The 27,708-nt window shown below is 41.2% G+C and overlaps 1 protein-coding gene across 1 annotated transcript in view; it reads right to left on the bottom strand.

Annotated features, from left to right (window-relative positions):
* LOC307122743 (neural-cadherin) overlaps nt 1–27,708 on the bottom strand; it is a 337,292-nt gene that overhangs the window by 100,363 nt on the left and 209,221 nt on the right. The window contains exons 13-15 of the mRNA XM_079810925.1: nt 26,698–26,947; nt 8,158–8,285; nt 4,498–4,684 (exon numbers count right to left, since the gene is read on the bottom strand). Of these exons, the coding sequence (XP_079667051.1) occupies nt 4,498–4,684; nt 8,158–8,285; nt 26,698–26,947 (565 nt within the window). The remainder of the gene's footprint in view (nt 1–4,497; nt 4,685–8,157; nt 8,286–26,697; nt 26,948–27,708) is intronic.

Genomic DNA, 27,708 nt, shown 5'->3' with positions numbered 1-27,708 from the left:
ATAATAAACTACAGACCATCCAGACCGAGTGACATAATTGTGCCATTTTACCGTTTTTACAGATTGAAGTGAGCAGCATGTCAAAACAATGGAGCGGTTCACACCACACACTACATCAAATATTTTGATCTAGACCCAAATGCGGTTTATTCAAGTCCTTTCCACTCTGTGCACGTTGCTTCTCTCTCTTGCTAAAGACGTAAAGCACCACATTATGAGCTGCAGATGATGCAGTTATGTTAACAAAAGTGGCAGACACACCTGAGCAGGAAAATAGATAATTTTGCTAAAATGCTGCAGAAAACAAGAATGCAGAAAACACAATTTTTTATTTATTTATCTGTCATACAGATCACCGTTTAACTAAACCAGGTTTGTGACAAGTTAACGCAAGATGCCATTAGACATTTAGTTTTTTCCCCATATATTATTATTCAGCATATTAAGAGAATTTCAAAATAAACAATTTTATAATTTGGAAAATTATTTAGAGATGCCAAGGGAAGACAAAACACTTTTCATGTTTTGTGCTCATGATGAGAGTTTTGATGATTAAATAATGTACGCTGTTTGTTTTTAGTAGTTTATTACTTAGAGCAAAATATAAAAATGGTTCATACTTTTCTTAAGAGGTAAACCCATCACCCCCAGTATGTTTTCTCTGCCCCAAGGCCTTCTATGTGCCATGTCTAATAATAATAATAATAATAATAATAATAATAATAATAATAATAATAAATAATCATAATAATAATAATAACAACGTGATAAAACATTCATATCCAGTTGGGATAAATATTTACTTTTTTTAGGTAAACATTGATAAAAAAATCTTAGACGTCACTGTTTTGGCTCATGGGGCCAACTTTCATTACTAATTTGAATGTTTAGGTTGTTTTCTTTTACAAAGTACCACGGCTGTCGCAATGGAAATGTATAACTGTTCCAAAAAAGTATTATCCGGACCTCCACTGGCAAGGAAATAAAGAGGCTGGACCTCTTGGAATTTTAAGTGAATACCCCGACTGTATTAAAATCATATATGGTTAAATGCCTGCCTTATTGTGACTTTAATTGTCCTATCTCTACACATACCTTTTAACCATATTTAACCTGCTAATTTACTACACATGTCCTTGAAAGTCCAGGAAGGGAGCCATATTTTTGAGCACATCAATTTCGTAACAATATTAGCTGCATGTGTTGTGAATATGCCAGCTGGTCCAATAAATGCAAGGACATATTTTAATTACTGGCCTATTAAATGCCTGTTGAATACATTATTTCCAATAATAAATACCTGTTGGGCACTTTATTTCCACTTAGAATATTATTTATTTATTTAAAATAAATGACTCTGAGCTGATATTAAAATGGAAAAAGGGAGAAGAATGGGATCGGAAAAAGACGGATTCAAACTTGAGTTGGTCACGTCAAAAACTAAATTCTGTCATAATTTACTCTCTCTCATGTTATTCCAAACCTGGATAACTTGAAACACAAAATATATTTTGAAGAACGTTGGACACCAAACATATTTAGTAACTGTCAATTCCTTCTTTTATGTCCCACAGAAGAAAGTAAGTCATTCTGGTTTAGAAAGGAGAGAAATGGAGTTTTCATTTTTGGGTAAACTACACCTTGCATACAATTGTAAAGAAATGCACAGAAGAACTTAAACAAACAAAAATGCGGTGACCTTTTCAAAACCTTCAGTTCAGTCAGGGCTGTGAGGCAGATAGATTCGTAGATAAAGTGTCTGATTCGAGTCTTGATCCCGCTCTCTTTCTGACGTGTTATGTTGTGTAAAAAGTGCACAGCATACGCTAAGCTGCCATTCTGTGACAGGTTGGCATGTTGTTCAGAGCTCCACCATGAAGACATGGTCATGTTTTCCCCTCACAAGTGCAGAGGCACAACTCTGTTGTGTGATTTTCTGCTCAAACAACACTTGTTTTTTTTTTTTGTGATGGTTTCTGTGTGTGTTTCCTTGTCACATGGATGTTTTTGACAGCATCTTAGTACAATTAGCATTCGTGTGTTTCTGTGTAATAGCGTGCATGTGTACCATGTGACTGCTCATCAACACCCTGTCTCCTGTGTGCTCGACCATATTTGACACTGCCACAGTGTCAATTTGATAATTAACATTTGTTTATCTCACTAAAGTATAAGTGTGTTGGAGCGCACATCTTTTGCCCTATTTTGAGTGCAAGGCAAACTGTGCGCAGACAGACAGCAGAGGAGGATAGATCAGACTGCTTTCTCTCTCAGACTGACCCTGCAGCTCCCTGATATCTCCCCCTCCACCTTCATCAACATTTAAACCAGCAAGAGTCACACACATGATTTTTTTCTTTTTGCCTTGCTGACTTCAAGTGTTACAGAGTTATTTAGGCAAAGCAAAGAAGGAAAATGAGACGCTGTTAATAATCCATTCAATGAATGAAAAATACATTTCTGTGACACTCTGGCTAGCCCTGTGGTCTAACAAATCCAATCAAACTGTTACACTGTCTATATTAAACAGGGATTATGCAATGCAATATTTTACGCAGCTAATGGAAATATTCCCCTGAACTTTAGATCCCCTTTAGCTCTGTATTGTGAAGTCCCGAAAAACCCACTGGCTACATTCAAACAGTCAGTGTTTGAGATAGACAGCTGTAATAAATCACTAATTATAATTTTTTTGTTGATTGTGGCATTGTGGCAGTGACAAAAGCATACATCAAATATGGTCTGTATGAGTCCTGAATATTTAAGAGAGTCAGTTCAGTTGTAAAATGTGGATATCATAGCCAAATTGCATGTTTAGATGTCTAAAACAGACTAACATCACGACTGCAAGTGTGATTTTGTATGTTTGGATAGATGCTGAAACGTACAATATGGACATAATGACAACATTTAAGCATCGACATTATTACATGCTTCAAATATTTACAAATCCTTTATAGTCTAGATATTTGTATAAATGCCCTTTTAGCACTTTATACATACATTTTAGATCCCTTAACCCTACTGCCAAACCCAAACATAACCATTTTATAGACAATATAAAAATCTATTTATATAAAATTTAATGGACAAAAATGTGTAGGAAAATTATAATTTTAGTAACAATATAGCAATAAAAATATATTTTGACCCGCTAATCCCACTCTTACCTTTAAACCTACCCATAACCAGTGTAATCACAATCATTTATTTATTGCAAAATTGTCAAAAGCGGTGCCAGAAGTAGTTCAAATGACAATGTACTGCAGTTGCAGTCCTCTCTGGTTGTTTATAAAAGTTTTATATGAGGTTTAGAGCACAATTTAAGTTAATAATTGCTGAAAATGTTATCCCGGTCCACTCTGTGAAGGTGTACATTTCTCATTCAAATGCACATAACCCAAAACACGGCATTTCACAATCAGATTCGAAGTTGGCAAACAGCCAATGAGTGTTTGATATCACTGCCGTAAAATGTGTCGTAAAGCCTCTTGAGGATGGCAATATTTTAATTTATAACAAGCGCAGGTTTTGACATTTACGGTCGCTGCTGACAATGGAGATAAAAATCACTGAATAAAAGCTTGATTTTGTTTCTCTAAAGATTTGGAATACAGCACATTAATAAAATGTATTACTTTTGTGAATTTATTTAGCTTTTTTGTTGTATTTTATGGTTCTAATGTCAGTCACAGCATAGGACTATACTGAGAAAACGCCTTTTGTGTCTCACGGCAAACAAAATAATTATTACATGAAAACGATTTTAAGGTTTTAAATGTCTAGTCTTGTTTATAATCCTTCAAAACGAGTTTGCAGCAAAAGTCATACAGAACAGAGCAAAATGTTAATTTCACGATTTAAATATTCATAAATAAGTATTCTAACCCATTTTGTATGTCTGTAAAGTTGTTCCTATATAACTAATGTACATTTTAGTGCTGTCAATATGTCAATATTGTACATTTCAGTGTCTATGGAAACGTAAGCAATTGTACATTGTAGAACCAAACTTTATGTAAAAATACACAGGAATAATCACTATTGAACTGTAGTATAACGTTAATATCACATGTGCAATCCTGTTGACATTTAGGACAAATAGCACTAACATTGATATTGCTTAACTATCCCATATTTTATAAATATAAAAACAGTATAACCATACAGGTGCATTTTTTGCCCCATTTACCAAATTTTAGATATATATTTTAAATAATTATGGTGCCATTTTTGCCCCAAGGTCCCACTGATTTCTGACCCTGATTTCCAGTTACTTTGTGTATGTATACACCACGAATGAAAAACAACCACAGCACATCTACAAGAAACACAGTAGTGGTGTTCCTGCATGAATGTGTTTTTGAAAGAATCAATGAATGATTCAATGACTGGCAGTCAAAAAGGAGATTCGAGGAGTGGAATAAAACGTTGTATAATGTATAATGTTAAGAAATGAGAATTTTTTTCATATGAGCCACATTAGGCTTGCTGTACCTGAGTTGGGTTGTCCATGCTTCCCTGGCCTGGCTGATTCCCAGCCATCTACTGACTTCACTTCCAAAAGGTAGGATCCCTTGGTCTCACGGTCAAACACTGTCTCCGTATAGATGGTGCCCAGCTCAGGATCAATGCGGAAATACTGATAGTCTCCACTTCGGTCATTCAGTAGAGAGTATGAAATCTGAGACACACACACACACACACACACACACACACACACACACACACACACACACACACACACACACACACACACACACACACACACACACACACACACACACACACACACACACACACACACACACACACACACACACACCACACACACACACACACACACACACACACACACACACACACACACACACACACACACACACACACACACAAAAAGAGGTAAGAAGAAATTACATATAGAAGACAAATAATGTGAAGCCTGTCACAGAACTGTTAACAGGCTTGTGTGAAAAGTGCATTAATAATTAACACCAGTCTTCATGTGTACACGTTACAGCCTTTGTCTGTGTAAATGTGCGTTTAAGAGTATTCCACCTCATCTAATCCCATGTAATTAAACAATCCAGCTTTCTCCTCATAATTTATTCACCCAGCACTCTGAGCTAACGCTGAGACCTCCTGTTGCTTTTTCTTCCAGTAATGCTGGTAACACACATTGGCAATTTCCCAGCAGGTAAAGCAGAAATCACGGCTGTTCAAGTTAAGAATAATGAAGCTAATCTAGATAGCCAAAAACGTTGAATTGATGAAGAGGTGCCAACTGCTGTTTCAACAAGCCCCAAACAACAATTATCAGACAAGCTGCTCTGAACGGCCGCACTAAACCAGCATGATGTGGGTATTAAGTGATGTCCTGCCGGCCGCATTAGAGCCGAGAACTCAAATAAGAGGTTGAATTAAATGTAAACGGCATAATACAATGATTGCAGGGTCAGGTCAGGTTAATAAAACATGCAACAAACCCCATCTGGCACAAAAGGGGGTGTATGTATTGGGTTCTAAGAGAAAAAGAATGATATTATGATTTGAATGCTATATGAGAATGATATTTGGCATCTGCAATTCAAAGAGCTGTTGAAAGGTCCCTCTATAAGGAAGAGAGGGGGAAAAAAAAACAACCAAAGAAAGGAACATTTCATCACACCCTCATATCAGCTAACAGCTTTTATTCAACAATAACACATTAAGGTAAGGCTATTATGATGTTACAAAAACATAATTCAAGAAAATGTGGTTCTTTTGAACACTCCATTCATCAAAGAATCATAAAAAAGAACAACTGTTTTCAACATTGATAATAATAAATGTTTGTTGAGCACCAAATCAGCATATCTGAATGATTTCTGAAGGATCAAGTGACACTGGAGTAATGATGCTGAAAATTCAGTTTTGCCATCACAGAAATAAAGTACGTTATTTTAAATTGTAATAACATCTCAGAATATTGCAGTTTTACTGTATTTTTGATCATCTGCAGCCTTGATGAACATAAAATACTTTTTTCAATACCAATTTGGACATAATTAAAAATATATATATATTTCTTTAAACAGAATGTTTTTTTATGTAAACAATAAATAAACAGACCTGCCAACCTTGAAGAAACTTTATGAGTACACCCTCTAATCAAAGACAGATTAAACACAAATAGTAAGATTAATAACAAACTACCGTATTCAATAGCAAAAGTGTTTGTTTTCCAGTAGATGGCAGCAATCTTCCACTAAACTATGGCCCATTTCATATTTTCACTATGAATGAAACTGAGTAGTAGATATTTTATTTGAATTTGACATAAAATGTTGCTATTATATAAATAGACTATTATTACTAATTTATGTGCATTTAATCTAATATTTAATCAAATTAAATATGAATTTTAATTAATAAATAAAAATGTATATAATTTAACACAACTACACAACTGTAGAGTAAAAACATTAATAAAAAACTGATATTCCATGCGTTTAAAAAAATCTGACAAGATTAAGGTAAAGTCACACTGTCTGGTGCCACTCTGGACAACCCAGCACAATTGTTAGCATAAAGTTTAAGGTAAAAATAATTGCCATTCATTTACTAGTATCTTAATACTATGCAATTAGATAAACTGTTCCTTCATTACATCACTTTACCTCTGTCTTTATTCACATTTTTCATCTTCCCTGCATCAGAGGGCTTTGGTCTTTTTGATACTGTAGGGTAGGCTATGGCAGACTATAATGCTAATTTATAATGTGTCATGTGAATTCGACCATCTGTCACAATCAGGTAACTTTTTGTCTACTGACGCGAGTTAAGCACCCTCAAACGAAAGCAATGCTTTCTACATTGAATGTGGCAAGACGCGACGCAACACAACACAACAGTTTATAAACATTTTATACCAGCAGGTCAAACAAAATCATACAAGAAACGAATTAAGGAGCTTGATATTACACAAACTCTATTCATTCATTAAAATTCGCTGAAAGTCAACCGAACAACTGTGCAACGTGCATGTTCACATTTTAATTATCCGACCATAACAACCCCAAAACTTGCCCGCTTGCCTTGCACATCTGGTAATAAACGATGGGCAAAGTTTTTCGACTATTTTTTTACCTTATTTTTTGCTCTGGATGTTATTGAGCTTGTAGAAGTTTAGCTCTTGCGTTCTTCTGAACATCTCACGCTGCCATTGCCCGATGCCATTTTTATATCACTCCATAATCTGTTTGTTTTAAATGCCTATTCCCCGAGTGGTAGGCTACAACGACTGGCTGTTTTAAAATATCTACGAGAAGTAACTTAGCCTAGGCCTCCATACTGACAGCTGGGCTCATAGCTTGCAGGTTTGCTTAGTACACTGTAACAATATTTAAGAATGCATATATTTTTTCCCATTTGATTGGTTCAACCGCCACTCGCCCAAATTTATTTAAAATATAATTTTTCGTCAAGTCATCCGCGGCTGTAACCGCCAACAGCGTATCTCTGTGAGGCGGTTCAGCCATGGCATGCAAGCCTGCAGTTATCCAGCCTGCCTAGCTTGCTTGAGGCACTGAAATGAAACGAACGCGCGAGGCGCGGACTCGAAGCATTTGTCTAGGAGGGGCGGGCATGTAAGCGAGGTAATGAAGCGCTCTGATTGGCCGAAAGCTTTTCACTCCACTTTCACGCTGTGGCTCAGCAGCAGAATCAACGTCATAGATTGCACTGAAACCGGCGAAATGCGAGATGCAAAAAAATGCGTACATAGAGAGCAGCGAATCGTACAAGCGTACCAAAGGGTCAAAATGCGTGCCGAGTACGAAAAATGCGTACATGTTGGCAGGTCTGAATAAATCTAAGGCATATGTATCATGATTGCCATCCCACTGAAATATGACACAAATAATCCAGAGAAACAGTAGTCAGTGTTTTATCAGTATACGTAAGCACATTTTGGAGGTCATAGTGTGATACAGTGTACAGAGTATTCTATTCATCCTGAGCCAAAGCGTGGCTGTATCACAGAATCTTTTTTTTTTTTACTTTCAACAGTGAGCATAATACTTAGTATAGTGTATATGTACAGTGTTTACAGATTCATTTACATATGGAGGGTGACTCAGAGAATAGCTAATTCAATTGAAAAACACAATTTCATACCTTCCCATTCAGCCCCAGGTCAAGATCATTGGCTGACACCTGGAGAACTAGGGTCCCAATTTCCACCCCTTCCGTCACAGATGCCTCGTATATGGAGGAGGTGAAGAACGGAACGTTGTCATTGACATCTGTGAACAGCAGACAGCCACACGGTCACATTATAACTAAAACAGCTCCATATCTGTGGGCCCAGGTGGGATATCTGTTATAAAACTCAACAGGCAAATGATATAACATTTTCTTTGGTTGTAGCATAAAGAAATACTTTTAGATGGCTTTATTGTAGGTCTGTTGCACACAATATGAACTCTGGCTCTCTGTCATTCAAAGAAGCTGAATAATGTGGCCTTGGTTGCAGAGAACAGATGTTAGTTATAGTTATAGTTTTAAAGGGATAGTTCACCCAAAAATTTTAATTAAAATTCAGAAAAAAATTAATTTCTGTCATTAACTCTTTCACATGTGAGTTTAAAATATTCTAACTGACCCCCGAGTGTGATTTTTTTTTTAAGTCGACCATTATTTTAGAATGTTTTCCCTTATTGTTTCCATGGCAACGCTTCATGCTTGTCACGTGACTCATTGCAGGCAAAATAACAGATGTCCTTTTTTTCTTCAAAATATTCTCAAACTTGCTTACCATGTCATCAACTATCTGATATTCCGATTCTGAAATACGTGTGAGTGTGTTTTGTCCAGGGCTCCGAACCGGTTCAAGGAACGAAAACGAAAACCGGAAACAAACAAAATTTTAAGAGGAACAAAAACGAAAACGAAATCAAAATCAATTTGAATCGTTCTAATTTGAAATGACCATTAACCGGTTAATAACATTATTTTATCGTTCTCTTGAATATTTTTATTTGGCAGTGACCAATCATGAATTGAGTTGTACGGCATGTGACGTTGATGAATCAAGCGTGAGTGAAATGCCCGCGCACCATCACCGTCAGTGTAGAGCGCGCATTTTCATGCCTCAAGTAGCCTACATTTCTTTCCCCGCTGAGGTCTACAATGAAAGCGCAGGTATTATATATAGTATATTGGAGGACATTCTTTTCAAACGTTTAAATAAGCAGTACGGACTTTAAGCTCAAATAGTCTGATTTAGGCTAGTTTATGGATTCCGTTTAAGCCTATCCAAGTATCCAAGTAGAGGCTATAGCATCTATCAAACATTTTTCCTATAGTCTTTCAGATTGCCAATACAGGACAGGTCAATGTTTTCTATAGACGGTTGATGCTTCGTATTAAATGGTATGTTATATTGCATTAAATGATCAAGCTTTATTAGCTGACTGAGTTTGATTATGTGATGCATGGACGTGTTGCGCAGTGTTTGCTTTGAAATTAGCAGTTGACGGTGCATTAATGGTTATCCAGTTTATTTATTCTTTATTCATACATTTTTTAAAACAAGTCGTGTTGAAAAAAAGTTATGTAACGTTACAAAGAATGTTATCACTCTTCTGAAAAGAATTAGGCATAAGAGGCCACTTTCGATTGTCTAACGCTCCAAAACAGGTCCGCTGTTTATGCTTTGTAATTAATGCATGTATTTCTGTTGTGGTTTTAAAAATGTTATGAAATAAATATTCAAGTTTAATTACCATGCGTTATATTATTTTTGAGTGAAAATAAGTCTATTTATACATATTTGTTTAAAGTATAGGCTAAATTAAAATAACGTTATTAACCGGTATTTTTTCAAATCAAACCGTTTTCGGAACAGTAATATTTATTGAGGAACGCAAAAACGGAAACGCTATAATATCGATTCTGCTCGGAGTGAACCGATTGATATTTTTTTTCCGTTTTTAAGCCCTGGTTTTGTCATTTAAAAACCTTTATAAATGACCTTGATCTTGATCTGTTATGTGAGAAGAGTGCCACGTTAGTTTGCGCCGCAGTTCACAAAGTCCTGTCAGTTGGATTTACACACCAGGTGAACTCATCAGTTTCTCCTGAAATTCATTCAAGTAAGTGGCCGGTGAACTGGAAGAATAGAGTTTTTTTTAGAACTTTATTTACACTATGTGTATCTGATATGAATAAAGCACGTTGGGCAAATTATATTTGAATTAATTGTTATTGCTTCTTCCATAGACACCAGTGTGTATTTTACAAACTATAAATGTATTGTTTTACTAGTACTTATGTGTATTTAAATGTTTGAAACCTAAAATAAACATTATGTGGTTGAAAAAATTGAAAAAATTGTGCTATATGGCACTTAAAGTGGTTTTAGTGCCATATAGGCCACTTTTGGTGCTACATAGCACCAAATCTTAACATGTTCTGTATATGGTAGCAGTGCTATATAGCATCTTAGTCAGCGGTGCTCAGCCAAAGAACCAGTGAAGAACCGCTGAAGCACCAATATTGGTGCTATACAGCACTTAAAGAGGTTCCCCTATGATTACGAGCCAAGAACCACTTTTAGTGCCATATAGCACCATTTTTTTTAGAGTTTATGATAAATGCAACACGATCACATGAGAATGTGTATCAACAGGTCCGTCTATGGCTCAGCGCCAGCCAAAGCGTGAAAACAGTTTGAATCTGGCAGTTATGTCATGTCACTGACCATTCTAAATCCCATATGTGGGACCGTACTCTCAGGGGCAAAGAAATAAAAATCCCATATGTGGGACGGTACCGCTCAAAAGGTTAATTACTCACCCTCATGTCATTCCAGATCTTCGGAACACAAATTAAGATCTTTTTGATGAAATCTGAGAGCTTTCTTCCGTTGACAGCTACACATCTGACACTTTGACGCTTAAAAAAGTTCATAAAGAGATCATAAACTAATCCATATGAAATGAGCAGTTTAGTCCAAATTCTCTGAAAAGACTCGATTGCTTTATATGATGAACTGATTGAATTTAGACTTAGATTCACATAAAAACATTGATCAGCAAACATAAGCAGACACTCAACCGAACCTGCTTGAAGGGCGAGAGCAAACCTCTTGCTGAAGCTCAAATGTGCTGCGTAACACATGAGAATGAACCTCATTGGTTCTTGCGGAAGCTCAAACATGCTGTGTAACTCGCGAGAATGAACTTAATTGGTTCTTGCACATGAAGTGAACATGCTTGAGCTTCCATTGGTTAACACAACTGTTGTGTGAGTTTATGAATGTTTATGTGAATAAAAGCCTAAATTCAATCTGTTCATCATATAAAGCGATCAAGACTTTTCAGAAAATTTGGACTAAACTGCTCAATTCATATGGATTAGTTCCCTTTCGAGGGAACTCGCACTGCATCGGGACGACGCTTTGGGGATGCTCCCTTAGCATCAGCGAATCTGAAACCAGAATGCCAACTAGGCCAATCCGATTGGCGTGCGTGATGACGTCATTGTGACGGCATACCCGGAAGTATAAAAGGGGAGCTGGAACGTAATGGCGGCAGTTATTGCTCTTCAGCAAGCGCTATCTGTCAAACTGTCTGTCTATTTACTGTTGTATGTCAGTGAAAGTGTGTGATTGAAATGAAGTGTGAAAAAGTGAGAGAGTTCAAGCAGTGTGTGCATCCTTGCCCTCGCTACATGTCGGGCTCGGATACACACCTGCTGTGTGTGCACTGCCTGGGCGTTCAGCATGCTCGAGCGGCTCTCGAGGGAGCCGCTTGTGAGCATTATGAAAGCTGACGCTCAGAGTGCTCCGCTCTCGGCGTGAGCCCCGTGGATCGGTTTGGCATCCGCCGAGGCGGTGCGGCGAGGCTGGTCATGGGGCTCACGGATGGACTGTCAGCGGGACTGGGACTGCTGAGGCATTTTCCCAGTCTTTATCTGACAGTTCAGATGTTCTCCTTCCCCGTGTGGAAGCCCGCGCTGCGGCTTCTTCCCCCGGGGAGGAGGACGCGATGTGTGAGAGGTCTGATTCTGAGGAATTAGACGTACTCAGCATCGAGGCAGTCAAAGTCATAAGCACTTCTTAAATATGCAAGATTCCATCCACGCGATTGCTGGAAAAAAAAGGCAGCGCGCAGGTTATGGGTCTGCAATTAATGTGAACACACGCGATCGGTGTGCATGAGATACTGGTTGGCTTAACGGACGAGTCCGTATAGTAAAATAAATCAGTATTTGTCTGATATGGCTGCATTTAAGTCTGAGGATTTAAATGAGATATTATCTGACTCTGAGGAGTTAGATATTCAGTCATTTCAGACCATGTTTCACTGTATTGTGTGACACTGTTTGGCTTTTTTCTCGAGGGATGAAAGCCAATTGTATTATGACGGCTTGAACCACGTTGCTGAGGCAACGCGGGGTCTATGAGTCCGTATAAATACAAATAAAACAGTGTCGTCTGATTAATTACGGCTACATTTAATTCTAAGGAATTAAAATTAAATATAATCTAACTTTGAGGAGTTAGATATTCAGCCTATCATTCAGACTATGTTTCACCTTATTGTGGCTGCATTTAATTCTGAGGAATTAAATTAAAATATTATCTGACTTTGAGGAGTTAGATATATTTTTTATTCAGCCTATTATTCAGATCAGGTTGCACGGGTTTGGTGATTATGATGGCATTTAATTCCGAGGAATTGAGTGTCATGTTATCCGACTTTGATAAGTTGGATACTTTAATTCTGTCACCCAAGCGTGTTTAACTTGTGAACTGGATATTCATCTAAGATGGAGCCCTCCTGAAGTTGATGTCGTTCTCGCCGCCTTGTGGCCTGCGGGACACATCAGTTTCAGGCAATTGCTAATCGCAGTGTCCGCTCTAGGGTTGTGGCCCTGTTGAGCTGCTCCCTTAGATGAGGCCCCCTGCTGGCCAGCCCCCTCTCCCGGGTAGGAGCGATCGAGGTCGCCTCCCCTGTGGAGTTTTCGGGAATCGATGCTGTGTTCCCGCCGTCTAGTACGCTTCGGGCCACATCGTTTCCCCGTGCACGCGTGCTGCACCAGCCGCCTCTAGCAAGACTTGCGGTGGTCCAGCAAACGCGTACGCACACCGAAAATCTTCCTCGATTTCGCCCTGCCGGTAAGCCGCTTCAGGGGGTCGGGGAGGAGGCTCGGTTGACACCCGAGACCGGCCTCGAGAGGCTGGTTCCCTTAGCAGATTATCTCGGCGCATGGTTATGCCTCCGAATATATCAGCTTGGGGCCTGCGACTGTAGGAAGGGGCATACAGACTGCAGTCCGGTTACCTTCCCCTGAAGTTCAGTGGGGTGGTCTGGACGGCAGTGGTCCCTGGGCAGGTTCGGGTAATGGAACAGGAAGTTCACTCCCTGTTGGTAAGGAGGCCACAGAATGTGCTCCTCCGCCAGACAGGGAGTCCGGGTTCTACAGCCAGTACTTCATAGTTCCTAAGAGGGATGGCGAGTTGCATCCAACTTTAGACCGGAGGTACTTGAATCGTTCTCTGAGGAGATTCAGATTCAAGATGCTTAGCATTTCCTCCATTGTGATTCAGATCCAGTCTGAGGACTGGTCTGTCACGATGGGTCTGAAGAGGACGCATACTTCCCTGTATCCATCCTTCTGTGTCACAGGAAGTTCCTGAGGTTCGCTTTTTGGGGCAAAGCGTACCAATATCGGGTTCTTCCAGGCGGCCTGGTCTCTAAAATGAAGCTAGGCCACAGCATCACTGTGAAGCAGTTTAAGGCTGCTGGGGCTCATTGCGGCTGCGTCCAACAGAATATCTCTTGGCCTGCTGCATGAGACCCTTACAGTGGTAGCTGGGAATCAAGGGGTTTTCCTCGGGGGGGAAAACCATTCTGTATGATCAGGGTAACGCGCAGATGCCTTCGTTCCCTAGTCATATGGAAGAAACCTTGGTTTCTGTCCCAGGGGCCAGTGTTGGGAGCGTTCTGTTGCCGGTAATCCGTTTCAACAGGCGCCTCCCTCACTGGCTGGGACGTGGTTATGGAAAGTAAACCAGGTGGCTTTCCTTGAGGGGAAATCCATTCTGTATGATCAGGGTAACGCGCAGATGCCTTCGTTCCCTAGTCATATGGAAGAAACCTTGGTTTCTGTCCCAAGGGCCAGTGTTGGGAGCGTTCTGTTGCCGGGAATCCGTTTCAACAGATGCCTCCCTCACTGGCTGTGACGTGGTCATGGCGGCCGCTTTGCGAGAGGTCTGTGGGAGACCAGGCATTTCTCCTGGCACATCTACTGCCTGGAAATGCTGGCGGTCTACAAAGCTCTGAGGAGCTTTTTCCCGGACCTCCGCGGCCACCATGTACTGATACGGAGGTAAACCAGGTGGCTTTCCTTGAGGGGAAATCCATTCTGTATGATCAGGGTAACGCGCAGTGGCCTTCGTTCCCTAGTCATATGGAAGAAACCTTGGTTTCTGTCCCAAGGGCCAGTGTTGGGAGCGTCCTGTTGCCGGAAATCCGTTTCAACAGACGCCTCCCTCACTGGTTGGGGCACGGCAGGGGGGTTTGAGGTTGCGCCCTCTTTGCAGACTGGCGCATCACATCCTCCTGTGGTCCCAAGGGAAACTGTTGTCCATCAGGGCAATGTATGTCCCGGGGGTCCAAAATCAGGGAGCAGACATCCTGTCGAGGCAGGGGCTGAGGCCCGGGGAGTGGCGACTCCACCCAGAGGTGGTGGAGGCCATATGCAAGAGGTTCGGCCCAGTGGAAGTGGATCTGTTTGCGTCTCGAGAGACGTCCCACTGTCCACTGTGGTTTTCCCTCACGCATCCAGCTCCGCTGGGGCTGGATGCCATGGTGCAGACGTGGCCGAGGCTGCGTCTGTACGCATTTCCCCCGATTGCTCTGCTCCCGGGAGTCCTGGAAAGGGTCCGTCGACAGGGGGTCAGTCTACTTCTGGTAGCACCCCGTTGGCCGACTCGAGTTTGGTTCTCGGATATCATAGCTCTGCTAGCAGGTCAGCCGTGGGAGATTCCTCTGAGGAGGGATCTCCTATCTCAGGCGGCGGGTACGATATTTTACCCCCGCCCGGAGATTTGGAACCTATGGGTCTGGCCCCTGAGGGGACCAGGTACATAGAGGCTGGCCTATCGGCGGAGGTGATAGAGACCTTACTCAGCTCCAGGGCTCCGTCTACGAGGAGACTGTACAGCCTCAAGTGGAATGTATTTTCCACTTGGTGCAGAGAACGTGAGGTGGACCCAGTTAACTGCCCAGTGGCTTCAGTGCTGGAGTTCCTCCAAGATCGTTTTTCTGCAGGGCTTACCCCGTCCACATTCAAGGTGTACGTGGCTGCCATTTCGGCTTTCCACACTCCTCTGGGTGATGGGCCTCTGGGTAGGCACCAGCTGGTTGTACAATTCCTCCGTGGGGCTCGGAGGATGAGGCCTGCGGCTCGGACCAGAGTTCCAACCTGGGACCTGGCAGTGGTTCTCGAAGGATGGCTGAGGCCCCCTTCGAACCATTGGAGTCGGCTGGACCAAAGGATCGGACTCTTAAGGTGGCTTTTCTCCTTGCCATTACCTCTCTCAGGAGAGTGGGAGATCTCCAGGCCTTGGCGGTAACGCCGACCTGCCTGGAGTTTGCCCCGGGAGGAGTAAAGGCCATCTTACACCCTAGGCCGGGCTACGTGCCTAAGGTGCCATCAAGGGTGGTCAGGTCATTGGTCCTGCAGGCATTTCATCCTCCGCCTCATGTGACGGCGGAAGAGGGGAGACTTCACCTACTCTGCCCGGTTAGGGCGCTCAGAGTTTATTTGGCGAAGTCTGCACAGTGGAGGAGATCACAACAACTGTTGGTGTGTTTTGGCTCACCTAAGAAGGGATTGCCTGCGTCTACTCAGACAATCAGTAATTGGATTGTCCAGGCGATTACCATGGCCTATCAGGTGCGCAGTTTGCCTTCACCTGTGGCTGTGAGGGCTCATTCCACCAGAGGCATGGCCTCTTCGGTGGCCCTTCTTTCTGGGGTCCCCTTGCAGGATATCTGCGAGGCGGCCGGGTGGGCTACCCCACACACTTTTATCAGGTTTTATAGCCTGGATCTCCCTACGACGCCTGGTGCTAGGGTGCTCCAGTCCTAGCTGTGCCCGGTTTCCGGCTTCACACTAGGGCAGGCGCTACCCTTCGGTGTGGCCTAGTGGGTACTCGTTCCCCAAAGCGTCGTCCCGATGCAGTGCGAGTTCCCTCGAAAGGGAACTGCTCGGGTTATGTATATAACCCTTGTTCCCTGAGAAGGGGAACGAGCACTGCATCCCGACGCCACACCTCGGCGCGCCTGGAGCGCATGCTTCAGAGCAATTACTACCGCCATTACGTTCCAGCTCCCCTTTTATACTTCCGGGTATGCCGTCACAATGACGTCATCACGCACGCCAATCGGATTGGCCTAGTTGGCATTCTGGTTTCAGATTCGCTGATGCTAAGGGAGCATCCCCAAAGCGTCGTCCCGATGCAGTGCTCGTTCCCCTTCTCAGGGAACAAGGGTTATATACATAACCCGAGCAGTTTTACGATCACTTTATGAACTTTTTGAAGCATCAAAGTGGTAATTGTGCAGACTGTCAATGGAGGGATAGAAAGCTTTCAGCTTAGAATTGATTTCATCAATAAAATGAAACACATTCATTTGTGTTCTGAAGATGAACGAAAGTCTTACAGGTTTGTAACGGCATAAGGGTGAGTAATTAATAACAGAATCTTCATTTTTGGGTGAACTATCAATTTAACAAGACATTATTAATGTGAATCTATATTTTTTTATATAATTTTATATTATTATATTATACAATATTTTTTGTTTTGTTTTCCAGCATTAACACAACAGTTTGGTCTCTTATATGTGGAGATTCTGCCAATATGAAGTGACTTTGAAGATGCAGAAATATCCTTTGGTAGCTTGAGGGAAATTAAAACTGGCTTTCCATCAAAACAAATCAGACTTATCTAAACTTTGACATTATGTCTTATCTAAGCCTTATTACATTAGTGGATTCTGTGTGTTCAAGAGAAAAATTAATACCAAGACTACTCTCCTAAAAAGTGCTTCTCTCAGTACTATAAGGGACATGAGGACATTGGAATTTAGGGTAAGATCTTTAATGGGTTCAATGATTCCAGACACTAATCACCATCTGATGCACTTTGAGGTTTTAATTTTCTATCAGCCAAGGCCGTAAACCATGAATTAAACAGGAAGGCCAAATCCATTACAACCTCCTCCCTCCAGCTCTCCCTCATTTAGCTCTGCCTCTCTCTCTATCCCTCTCTTTTAAACACGGCTGTACTCTTAAATGGAGAAAGAAGCACTGGTGTAAATAAGTCAGAAGGAACAGAACAGATGAATTATTTGTCTGTGGCTTATGCTGAATAATAACGTTTTTTCCATGAGGATGTTACCCTTCAGATCACGGAACTGATCCTGATCAGGTGCAAGTGTCCCGCTCCTACAACTCCAGATGCATTAACATACATCTTGTAAAGTACTGTAACTGTAGCTAGATCATTATTAATAAGCAGTCATAACTAGGGGAGAGCACAGGGTTCATCCATGAAGAGTGAGCTAGATTAACACTGAGGGGCAAACTCTGTAAATTATAGGGGGAAGTGGTGAGACTTCCTGCAGTGGAAGAAATGAGCACAGAGGAATACTTAAGTAGAGGCGAACAGACAGGGTGGGATGGAATACAGGCTATTAAATAGTTGTGGCTAAATAGGACACATTCTGCAGCAAACATAGTTTAATAGTGTGAATGGATTATAAAAAGAAATGAACAAGTGTAAGAAAAAGGAACTAGATTAAAAGCTGTCATTTTAAATGCGATTAACATGTAGATATAAAGATACTTCCTTGTAAATCGCTTTGATAAGAAATAAGAAAGTTCCTTTTAAGAATATAAATGGTTTGTAAACAAGCTTGGTAAACCAACAGCACCACAGCGACTACATGCACAGTTCACTGTCCATTTGAATCAGTTCAATCCAACTGCAAACTGTCTGGATGTAATGGTTATATCTACTCTAAACTCTGCAATTCAGTGAAAATATCTATTTGCGCCATATGTATTCTGAAAATTTTCTCTGAGTACACAAAGAGTTGCATTTCATGTAAATTCTACCCTTTGGATTTCATTATAATCAACATTGCGTATTTATTTAAGGTCTGACGATATATCAAAGCCATGTTGAGATAGGCTATGTCTCTGGTCAATGTAATATCTATATCATGTCCTTTATTTTAATTTAGTTTCTAACTACATGCATTGAGTCGTCCTTCACTGCACTTTTTGTGCATACAGAACAAGGTACTTTTGAATCTGATCTGAGTTCAAAGGTTTACATGTAAGTAACTGTCACATGTGCTCTGTGTCTGTCCTTGGACATTTACGTTAAAGTGTTTCCTGTGCTTTATTTTGTAGTTCTTTGTAGTTTTTCATGTTGATTTGAGTTTCAGTTCAGGTGTGTCTCATTAGTCTTGTCAGCTGTGTCTTGTTTCCATGATCTGTGCCTGTGTATTTAAACCCTGTGTTCAGTCTTGTTCTTTGTCAGTTCTTATATTGTTGTGTTATGCTGGTTGTTCTGTTCCTGTTCCTGAGCCTTGGTCTTGTCCCCTCTGAGTTTGTATTTGTGAAGTTTTGAGTTTATTTAATATAAGTACGACTGCACTTGGATCCTGCGTCCTCATCTGCTGCAACCAATCGTGACAGTAAAGTTCTATACAATGGTTTCTATAAGACCTCTTTTCAATCGGATTGAGCTAAATCATTTTACATGAAAGTACCCCTATTATGCGTTTTCAAATCCCTTTCATGCAGTGTGTAATATAGCTGTTTGTGAATGTAAAAGGTCTGCAAAGTTTTGAAGAACAAAGTGCATGAAAGCACTTTGTTCATTATCTAAAACTTTTAGATAATAACATTATCTAAAAGTCACATAAAATAAATCATAGATTCTGAACTGCCTAAAACGAGTCATCAGCAATTCCAGTCTCACTTACTATTACAAACCTATGTCACCATTATTAAAATGTAACCATTACGCATAACCTGCATAGGTTTGTAACAAATTTGCATAATGCCAGCTTATGGTCTTCATTGGCTGTCCCCTGAAAAATGTCTACTTTAACCCTCCCTCAAACACTGCAGTTGTAGCTTAGGCCTGGAAGAGTTTGGTTCATGTTCTCAACATGTCAATAAGACACTGTTTTTTGTTTACTGGGCCATCAGAGCAGAGTAGCCTCTTGGAAAGGAGGGGTTTAGAACGACTGAATCTTCAAACTAATCGTTTTCAGACTCTGAGAAATGAGGTCAGGCACTCACACACAGGCCACTTTCTGAGACGAGGAATTGGAAAATTAAAACAACCAACCAACCATCTCTATCAAAGTTAATTTCGGAAGATATTTATTTCCCTGAATTTTGATTTAAACTGCCACAGAAAGAGAAGGCTATTGCAAAAATACTATTATAAATTAGGTTGGATTTCAGCAGCAAAAGTTATCCTAGTTGCTAATAAAAGTTATAGAGTGCACAATGATTTTATAAAATCTAGTGAAAATAAAATAAGAAATAAAATTTAGCGAAAAAAAAAAAAAAATAGTGGGGAACAAATAAAAGGTAAAATATTATATATTGCTCTTTGTAATATAAAATACATTGATGAAAAACAAGAAAATACACTCACCTAAAGGATTATTAGGAACACCATACTAATACTGTGTTTGACCCCCTTTCGCCTTCAGAACTGCCTTAATTCTACGTGGCATTGATTCAACTAGGTGCTGAAAGCATTCTTTAGAAATGTTGGCCCATATTGATAGGATAGCATCTTGCAGTTGATGGAGATTTGTGGGATGCACATCCAGGGCACGAAGCTCCCGTTCCACCACATCCCAAAGATGCTCTATTGGGTTGAGATCTGGTGACTGTGGGGGCCATTTTAGTACAGTGAACTCATTGTCATGTTCAAGAAACCAATTTGAAATGATTCGAGCTTTGTGACATGGTGCATTATCCTGCTGGAAGTAGCCATCAGAGGATGGGTACATGGTGGTCATAAAGGGATGGACATGGTCAGAAACAATGCTCAGGTAGGCCGTGGCATTTAAACAATACCCAATTGGCACTAAGGGGCCTAAAGTGTGCCAAGAAAACATCCCCCGCACCATTAAAGATTCAAGATTCAAGAGAGATTCAAGATTCAAGAGTTTTATTTGTCACATACACAGTTATATACACAATATACAACTGGCAGTGAAATGTAAACAGGTCCGCTCCATGGACAGTGCAAATAACAGTTACAAGAAATTAAATAGAAATAGAATAAAGTTAGAATAAAAAGTATTAACATAAGTAGAATTATAAATAAATCAAGTAAAAGATAAAAATAGGAAATAAGATAAAAATAAAAATATAAAAAATATGTGGATGATAAGTGAGATAAACTGTAGACTTAAAAATAAGTGGTTAACATAAAATATATAATATGTATATATAAAGAAGTATAATGTGCAAGGTTTATTACAGGTTGTTACGCAGTAACAATAGGGACGTAAAGTAAAGTGCAGTGCAATTGCAGTATGTGGATGTTAATGTTGAAAGACTGTATGTTTATGCGTGTGCGGGGGTGAAGTGAGTCACGTGACTGAGTTCAGGAGTCTGATGGCCTGGGGGAAGAAACTCCTCCTGAGTCTTTCAGTCTTTGCCATCAGGCTACGGAAGCGCTTACCAGATGGCAGCAGGGTGAAGTGAGAGTTTGCAGGGTGATTAATGTCTCTGATGATTTTAGTAGCTCTACCTCTGCAGCGTTTGGTGAAGATGTCCTGCAGAGACGGGAGAGCTGAGCCTGAGATGCGCTCGGATAAGCGCACCACTCTTTGCAGGGCTTTGCAGTCGTGACTGGTGCTGTTCCCGTACCACGCTGTGATGCACTGAGTCAGGACACTTTCTATCGCCCCTCGATAGAAAGTTTTCAGGATGGCTGGTGAAACCCTGAATTTCCTCAGCTGGCGCAGGTGGTACAGTCTTTGCCTGGCTTTTTTCACCTGTGTCTGGATGTGTGTAGTCCAGGTCAGATCCTCGGAGATGTTCACACCCAGGTATTTGAAGCTGCTCACTCTCTCTACCGGTGTCCCGCTGATCATGAGAGGGGAGTATGACCGATGCTGTCTCTTCCTGAAGTCCACAATCAGTTCTTTGGTCTTGTTAACATTCAGAGAGAGACAGTTGTCCTGGCACCATGATGTCAGTTGCTCCACTTCGTCCAAGTATGCCGTCTCATTGTTGTTGGAGATGAGACCCAGGACAACAGTATCATCAGCAAACTTGATGATCGAGGTGGAGCTGTGTGTGGACAAACAGTCATGGGTGTAGAGAGAGTAGAGCAGGGGACTCAGCACACAGCCCTGTGGAGCTCCAACACTCAGGGTGATGGAGGTGGAGGTGAACTGGCCTACTCTCACCGCCTGGGGTCTGCCAGTGAGGAAATCTTCAATCCAGAGGCAGAGAGAAGAATTCAGGCCTAGATCCAGGAGTTTGTGTGTTAGCTTAATGGGAACTATGGTGTTAAAGGCTGAGCTATAGTCAATAAATAGCAGCCTGACATAGTTCCCACTTTTGCTGTCGATGTGAGTGAGGCAGGAGTGAAGGACGTGAGAAATGGCATCTTCAGTCGATCTATTGGGACGATAGGCAAACTGAAGAGGGTCCAAAGTGTCAGGAATGGAGGAGCAAATGTTGTTTTTAATGAGTCTCTCAAAGACCTTCATGACTAAAGATGTGAGAGCCACTGGACGATAGTCATTTAGGCAAGAGGGTTTACTGATCTTAGGTACAGGGATGATGGAGGATCGTTTGAAGGAGGTGGGGACAACAGATGTAGCAAGGGACTCGTTGAATATGGATGTAAAGAGCCCTGCGAGCTGATCAGCACAGGACCGCAGAACACGACCTGAAATACCATCCGGCCCAGCAGCTTTCCTGACATCCACACGTTTGAGTGCCCTCCGAACCTCGTCCTCCGAGACAGAGATCACGTGACCGTTGCTGCTCTGAGGGACTCTCTCTGACGCGTCACTCGCCGGAGTCGCGCTGCCGCGATTACCATCAAAGCGAGCGTAGAAAGAGTTTAACTCGTTCACCAGTAACGGATCAGCTCTCACCTCTGCAGAGGATTTAGTTCCAAAAGCACAGATGGTTCTCAGTCCCTGCCACATCCGCCGGGAGTCGTTGAGTTGGAAATGAGATTCCACTCGGTCTTTATAGCGGAGTTTTGCGGCTTTAACGGCGCGCCGGAGAGCGTAACATGAAGCTTTGTACTCCCTCATATCCCCCGTTAGGAGACCGGCATTGTAAGCGGTGGTGCGCGAGTTTACTGCAGTGCGAATTGAACTGTCCACCCACGGTTTCTGATTAGGGAAGGACGTTATAGTTAATGTTTGTGTGGCTTGCTCTGTCAGTGTGTTAATAAAGCAGAGCGCCACTTCTGTGAACTCGCTGACGTCTTCAGAACTCGCGCGGAACATGTCCCAGTCGACGTCATCAAGAGCTGCCTGTAGCGTGATCTCTGAATGGGATGACCAGCGTTTGACTTCCCTCCTCACCGGGGGCTCTTGAACGAGCCTTTGTTTATATTCCGGTGTGAGGAAAATGGCGGCATGGTCCGATTTGCCAAAAGCTGGCTGTGAACGAGCTTTGTAGGCGTTCTTAAACGGAGAGTAGCAATGATCCAGTGTGTTTGCTCCTCGTGTGGGACAGGAGACATGCTGGTGAAAGTTTGGCAATACTTTCTTTAGGTTTGCTTTGTTAAAATCACCCGCGACGATGAAAGCAGCGTCGGGGTGTTTGTTTATGAAGCCGCTGGTCACATCATGGAGGGCAGATAAAGCCAGCCCCGTGTCTGCTTGTGGTGGAATATAAACGGCAGTGGTGATGACCGAGGAAAACTCCCTCGGCAGGTAGAAAGGCCGGCACATGAGAGTTAAATGTTCCAAGTGAGGCGAGCAGGATCGCGAAAGAATGGAGATGTTCCTAGGATCGCACCATTTCTTGTTTATCATGAAACACACTCCACCGCCTTTAGATTTCCCGGCCTCGGCTGTTCTGTCCATCCGAAAAACAGAGAAGTTCTCGGACGGCGTCACGGCTGTATCCGGGACCGCTGGCGTGAGCCATGTTTCGGACAGACAATAGATGTTGCAGTCTCTCATGTCCCGTTGAAAACTTATCCTGGCTCTAAGATCGTCCATCTTATTCTCCAAGGATTGGACATTTGCGAGCAAAATGCTCGGGAGAGGAGGACTGAATGCTCTTTTTCTCAGTCTGTTGCGGATCCCAGCGCGTTTCCCGCGGTGTTTTTTGAATCTTCGCCGTCGACTCGAGTGGCCATTGTTCAACTCGGCGTCCCGGCGAATCTCAGATGGAAGATTGGAGAAAGTGTCCTGAAACAGGTCAGTGTAGCGGTAACCAATTTCCAGAAGTGTTTTGCTGTCGTAACAGATCAAAGCAGATGATCCGTTGGAAAAAATAGAGAGTAAAAGAGAGTAGAATAATAAATAAAAGCAAAGTCTTAGCGGAGCGACCTGAACGGCGACCGAGCACGGCGGCGCCATCTTTGGAAACCACCACCACCAGCCTGCACAGTGGTAACAAGGCATGATGGATCCATGTTCTCATTCTGTTTACGCCAAATTCTGACTCTACCATCTGAATGTCTCAACAGAAATTGAGACTCATCAGACCAGGCAACATTTTTCCAGTCTTCAACTGTCCAATTTTGGTGAGCTTGTGCAAATTGTAGCCTCTTTTACCTATTTGTAGTGGAGATGAGCGGTACCCGGTGGGGTCTTCTGCCGTTGTAGCCTATCCGCCTCAAGGTTGTGTGTGTTGTGGCTTCGCAAATGCTTTGCTGCATACCTCGGTTGTTACGAGTGGTTATTTCAGTCAAAGTTGCTCTTCTATCAGCTTGAATCAGTCAGCCCATTCTCCTCTGACCTCTAGCATCAACAAGGCATTTTTGCCCACAGGACTGCCACATTCTGGATGTTTTTCCCTTTTCACACCATTCTTTGTAAACCCTAGAAATGGTTGTGCGTGAAAATCCCAGTAACTGAGCAGATTGTGAAATACTCAGACCGGCCCGTCTGGCACCAACAACCATGCCACGCTCAAAATTGCTTAAATCACCTTTCTTTCCCATTCTGACATTCAGTTTGGAGTTCAGGAGATTGTCTTGACCAGGACCACACCCCTAAATGCATTGAAGCAACTGCCATGTGATTGGTTGATTAGATAATTGCATTAATGAGAAATTGAACAGGTGTTCCTAATAATCCTTTAGGTGAGTGTATATTTAGGCTATTTATACTATAAAATGAAAATACATTTATTTTAAATGTACAGTTGTAACGAGGCAGCAACATAGGATAGATAGGGCAGAACAAGATAGGCTGTTAAAGGTGTCATAAACTGGCTTTTAATTTTTTTTATACTGTTGTTTGAGGTCTACTTGTGATGTTTGCGTGGTTTTTACATTCAAAAACGCCATAATGAATAAGTAACTGTCTATTTTCTATCCTGGTTTAGAGCCTCTCTCAAGACACACTCGGTTTTAATCGGCGTGCCGCACTGAAGACTTGAAAATAAACGCCCACTGCTATGATTGGATAAGCTTTGCATATTTAATGAGATTCGGCTCCCCCATGAGTATGCGTGAGGCATTGTTTTGAAAGCGTACGGGGTAACGGCAACCGGAATGATTCGTCCCTCACGGCTAACAAAATGTCTTTATCAAACAAACACAATGATTTCTCTCTCATCCACCCGCAATTAATATGAATGTTATTTTATATTACTTGGCCCGCCCGATCGGTGGATATACGTGCACGCCAAGTACGTTGCAGACAACGCGCATCAAGAAAGGAATGTTATTTCACTATTTAAGATGATACATATTGGTAGCCCGTCTGGAAAACACATAGCCCCGGGACGTGGGGCTTTGCGAGCCCTGTGACAGCATGGTAAGTTATGTTTAGTTAGACATGTACACAATGTAACATAGTTTATCTGTAACAATGCAATACTATCACAAATAAAAAATTTTTTACTCACATTAGTGTGTTGCTTCATTCATTCATTCATGTAATCTCATCCTGTCTGCAAATCCAGTCTCTTGTTTACAAACGAATCCGGTGAAATTAACATACGTGCAATGTCTTCCCCACGTGAGCTGGATATTCATTAAAAATAAAGTTCAACCACACATTTCCAATATTAGAATCCGAAGGAAGCTTATGCAGCGTTTCTTCCACAACCAGGCACAGCGCAATATCTTGCTATCGTCGGCATGTTTATTGCTCGGTAGCGCGATCCGTTTAGCTCCACGAGTCGGTGGGCGGGGCTACAGAATCAGGCGTACATATTTATCTGTTGAGGCGGCGTTTCAGCATACGATGACGTCAAGGGTCGACATATTCTGAGATTGAGCGTTTTCTTGGCCTGGTGTCAATAAAAGCTTTTCTTTGACTAACAAGGAAGTTTTCAGCTTTGAAACTTACAGGATATTCTTATATCACAATGAACTTTTATATATCAAAGGCTCAAGGGAAAGTTGATTTCTCAATTCATCACCCCTTTAATAATCTTTTATTGCGCAAAATTATTACAATATGAAAGGCTCCAATATGTTATTGAGTGGCAAAGCGCTTATGCGCAGCCAGTGCACACAATGATGCGCTTGAAGCAAGATGGAGTCACATCGTGCCGCCGCACTCCGCATTGAAAAGTTCAAACTTCAAAGCACAAAGGAAACAGATATTAATGCGTAGTTTATTATATCTATGCAATAGCCTTTTCTTTTAACAGTTTTAAATTTAAGTTACCGTGCGCATGAAGAACAATTATAGTGCTCTCTACTCTAGTGTTGTGATCTAACCGACACCCGGGAGAAAGATGACATGATTTAGAAAAACGGCAGTAAACTCCAGCAAGATAAAGTCCTTTTATGCAAAACCTTTATCTACAAATAAAGTATAATAATGAGAAACAATGATATTGGAGTGTGTTTCTTCGTGTTACTGTTGTAACTGAATGTGACGCATTGTTTGAATGCTGACTGGAGAATGAATGAGGAGAGATGAGTTTCCATTAACTTGAACTTAACAACTTAAATATTCATTTGTTCGCATTATGCTATCAAATCTGCTTTAGAAGTCTTGTAATATAGTGCACGAAAACTTTATGGTGCTTTACAATAATTTTTTTATGCCTTTAGTGGGACTTAACAATAGTGTGCACAATATCGGATGTCACTGAGAAGCTGAAGACGTGGCGGGGATGATTTTTGGTGTGGTGGCCCACCACGGCCGAATGAATGTTGTGGAAACACTGGAGGTGATATACAGTGTACAGTATATTATAAGAACATTAAAGTGTTTTTTTTTTTTGTACCTTTGATGCATGCAAACCTTTATGTATCATATGAGACATCCAAAACAAAATGAGTAACCTTTAAAATAGCATAATATTTTAGCATAATAGCACTAAAGAATGTTTTTCATTCTTGACATATACTGTATACTAATACACTGCTATTAATATTTGTAACATGTTTGTCTCTCATTTGCTGCAGATGACCTTTACCTGTGATGTTTATGTGAACAGTAGTAAAGGCCGCCAGGGGTACAGGAGCCACGTTCTGAGCTCGGACCCTAAGCATGAAGTTACGGGTGATCTCATAGTCCAGGGGCTCTGCAACAAGTATAGAGGCGGAGCCATCTTCACGATTCGGGGTTAGGTAGAAACGAACAGGCATGTTGCTCTCTGGCACCAATCCATCCTCCAAGTTATAAGTCACCCTCGGATCACCCAGCGGAGATGTGGCCTTGATAGTCTGTAAATGTAAAATTGGTTTAATATTCATATATACACTACTGTTCAAAAGTTTGTGGTCAGAAAGATTTGTAGGACTTTTATTCAGCGAGGATACATTCAATTTATCAAAAGTGACATTAAAGACAATAATATAATTCTATTTTAAATAAATGCTGTTCTTTTGAACTTTCCATTCATCCAATAATCCATCCAAGTTATTTTAGTAGTCATAGTTATTTAAAATTGTAATAATATTTCACAATATATTTTTTGTTACTATATTTTTGATAAAATAAATTCAGCCTCAGCGAACATAATAGTTTTTTTTCGACCGCAAACCTTTGAACAATAGCCTATTTCATATATAATATTCATAATTATATTTAAAGCTGCAGTCTGTAAGTTTTACCTCTTTATCGGCATTAGGAATGCACGATAATTATCGTTATCGGCCGATAAATGCTCATTTTTAAATGTGATTGTTATCGGTCCGATAAGACAATTTGGCCGATATATTCAAGCCGATAGATAATGAATTAATTCCTTCAGCTGAGACACTTCAGACATGCACTGTCTGCCATGGTTTTGAATTGCTTGAAATATGATTGGAATCACTTTGAAAAGTAAAATACAGTTTAGTGCAACATGTGCAGCACAAATCTGTGGTATAGGCTACATAAAATTATAAGTCTTTTGTGCCATTGCAAGTTGTGTTTATTTTGTGTGTGTATATATATATATATATATATATATATATATATATATATATATATATATATA

Source organism: Gobio gobio (assembly GCF_949357685.1).
Source record: "Gobio gobio genome assembly, chromosome: 2".
NCBI lineage: Eukaryota > Metazoa > Chordata > Actinopteri > Cypriniformes > Gobionidae > Gobio > Gobio gobio.
The sequence above is the reverse complement of the archived record's forward strand: the minus strand, read 5'-3'. Positions and strand labels throughout refer to the sequence as shown.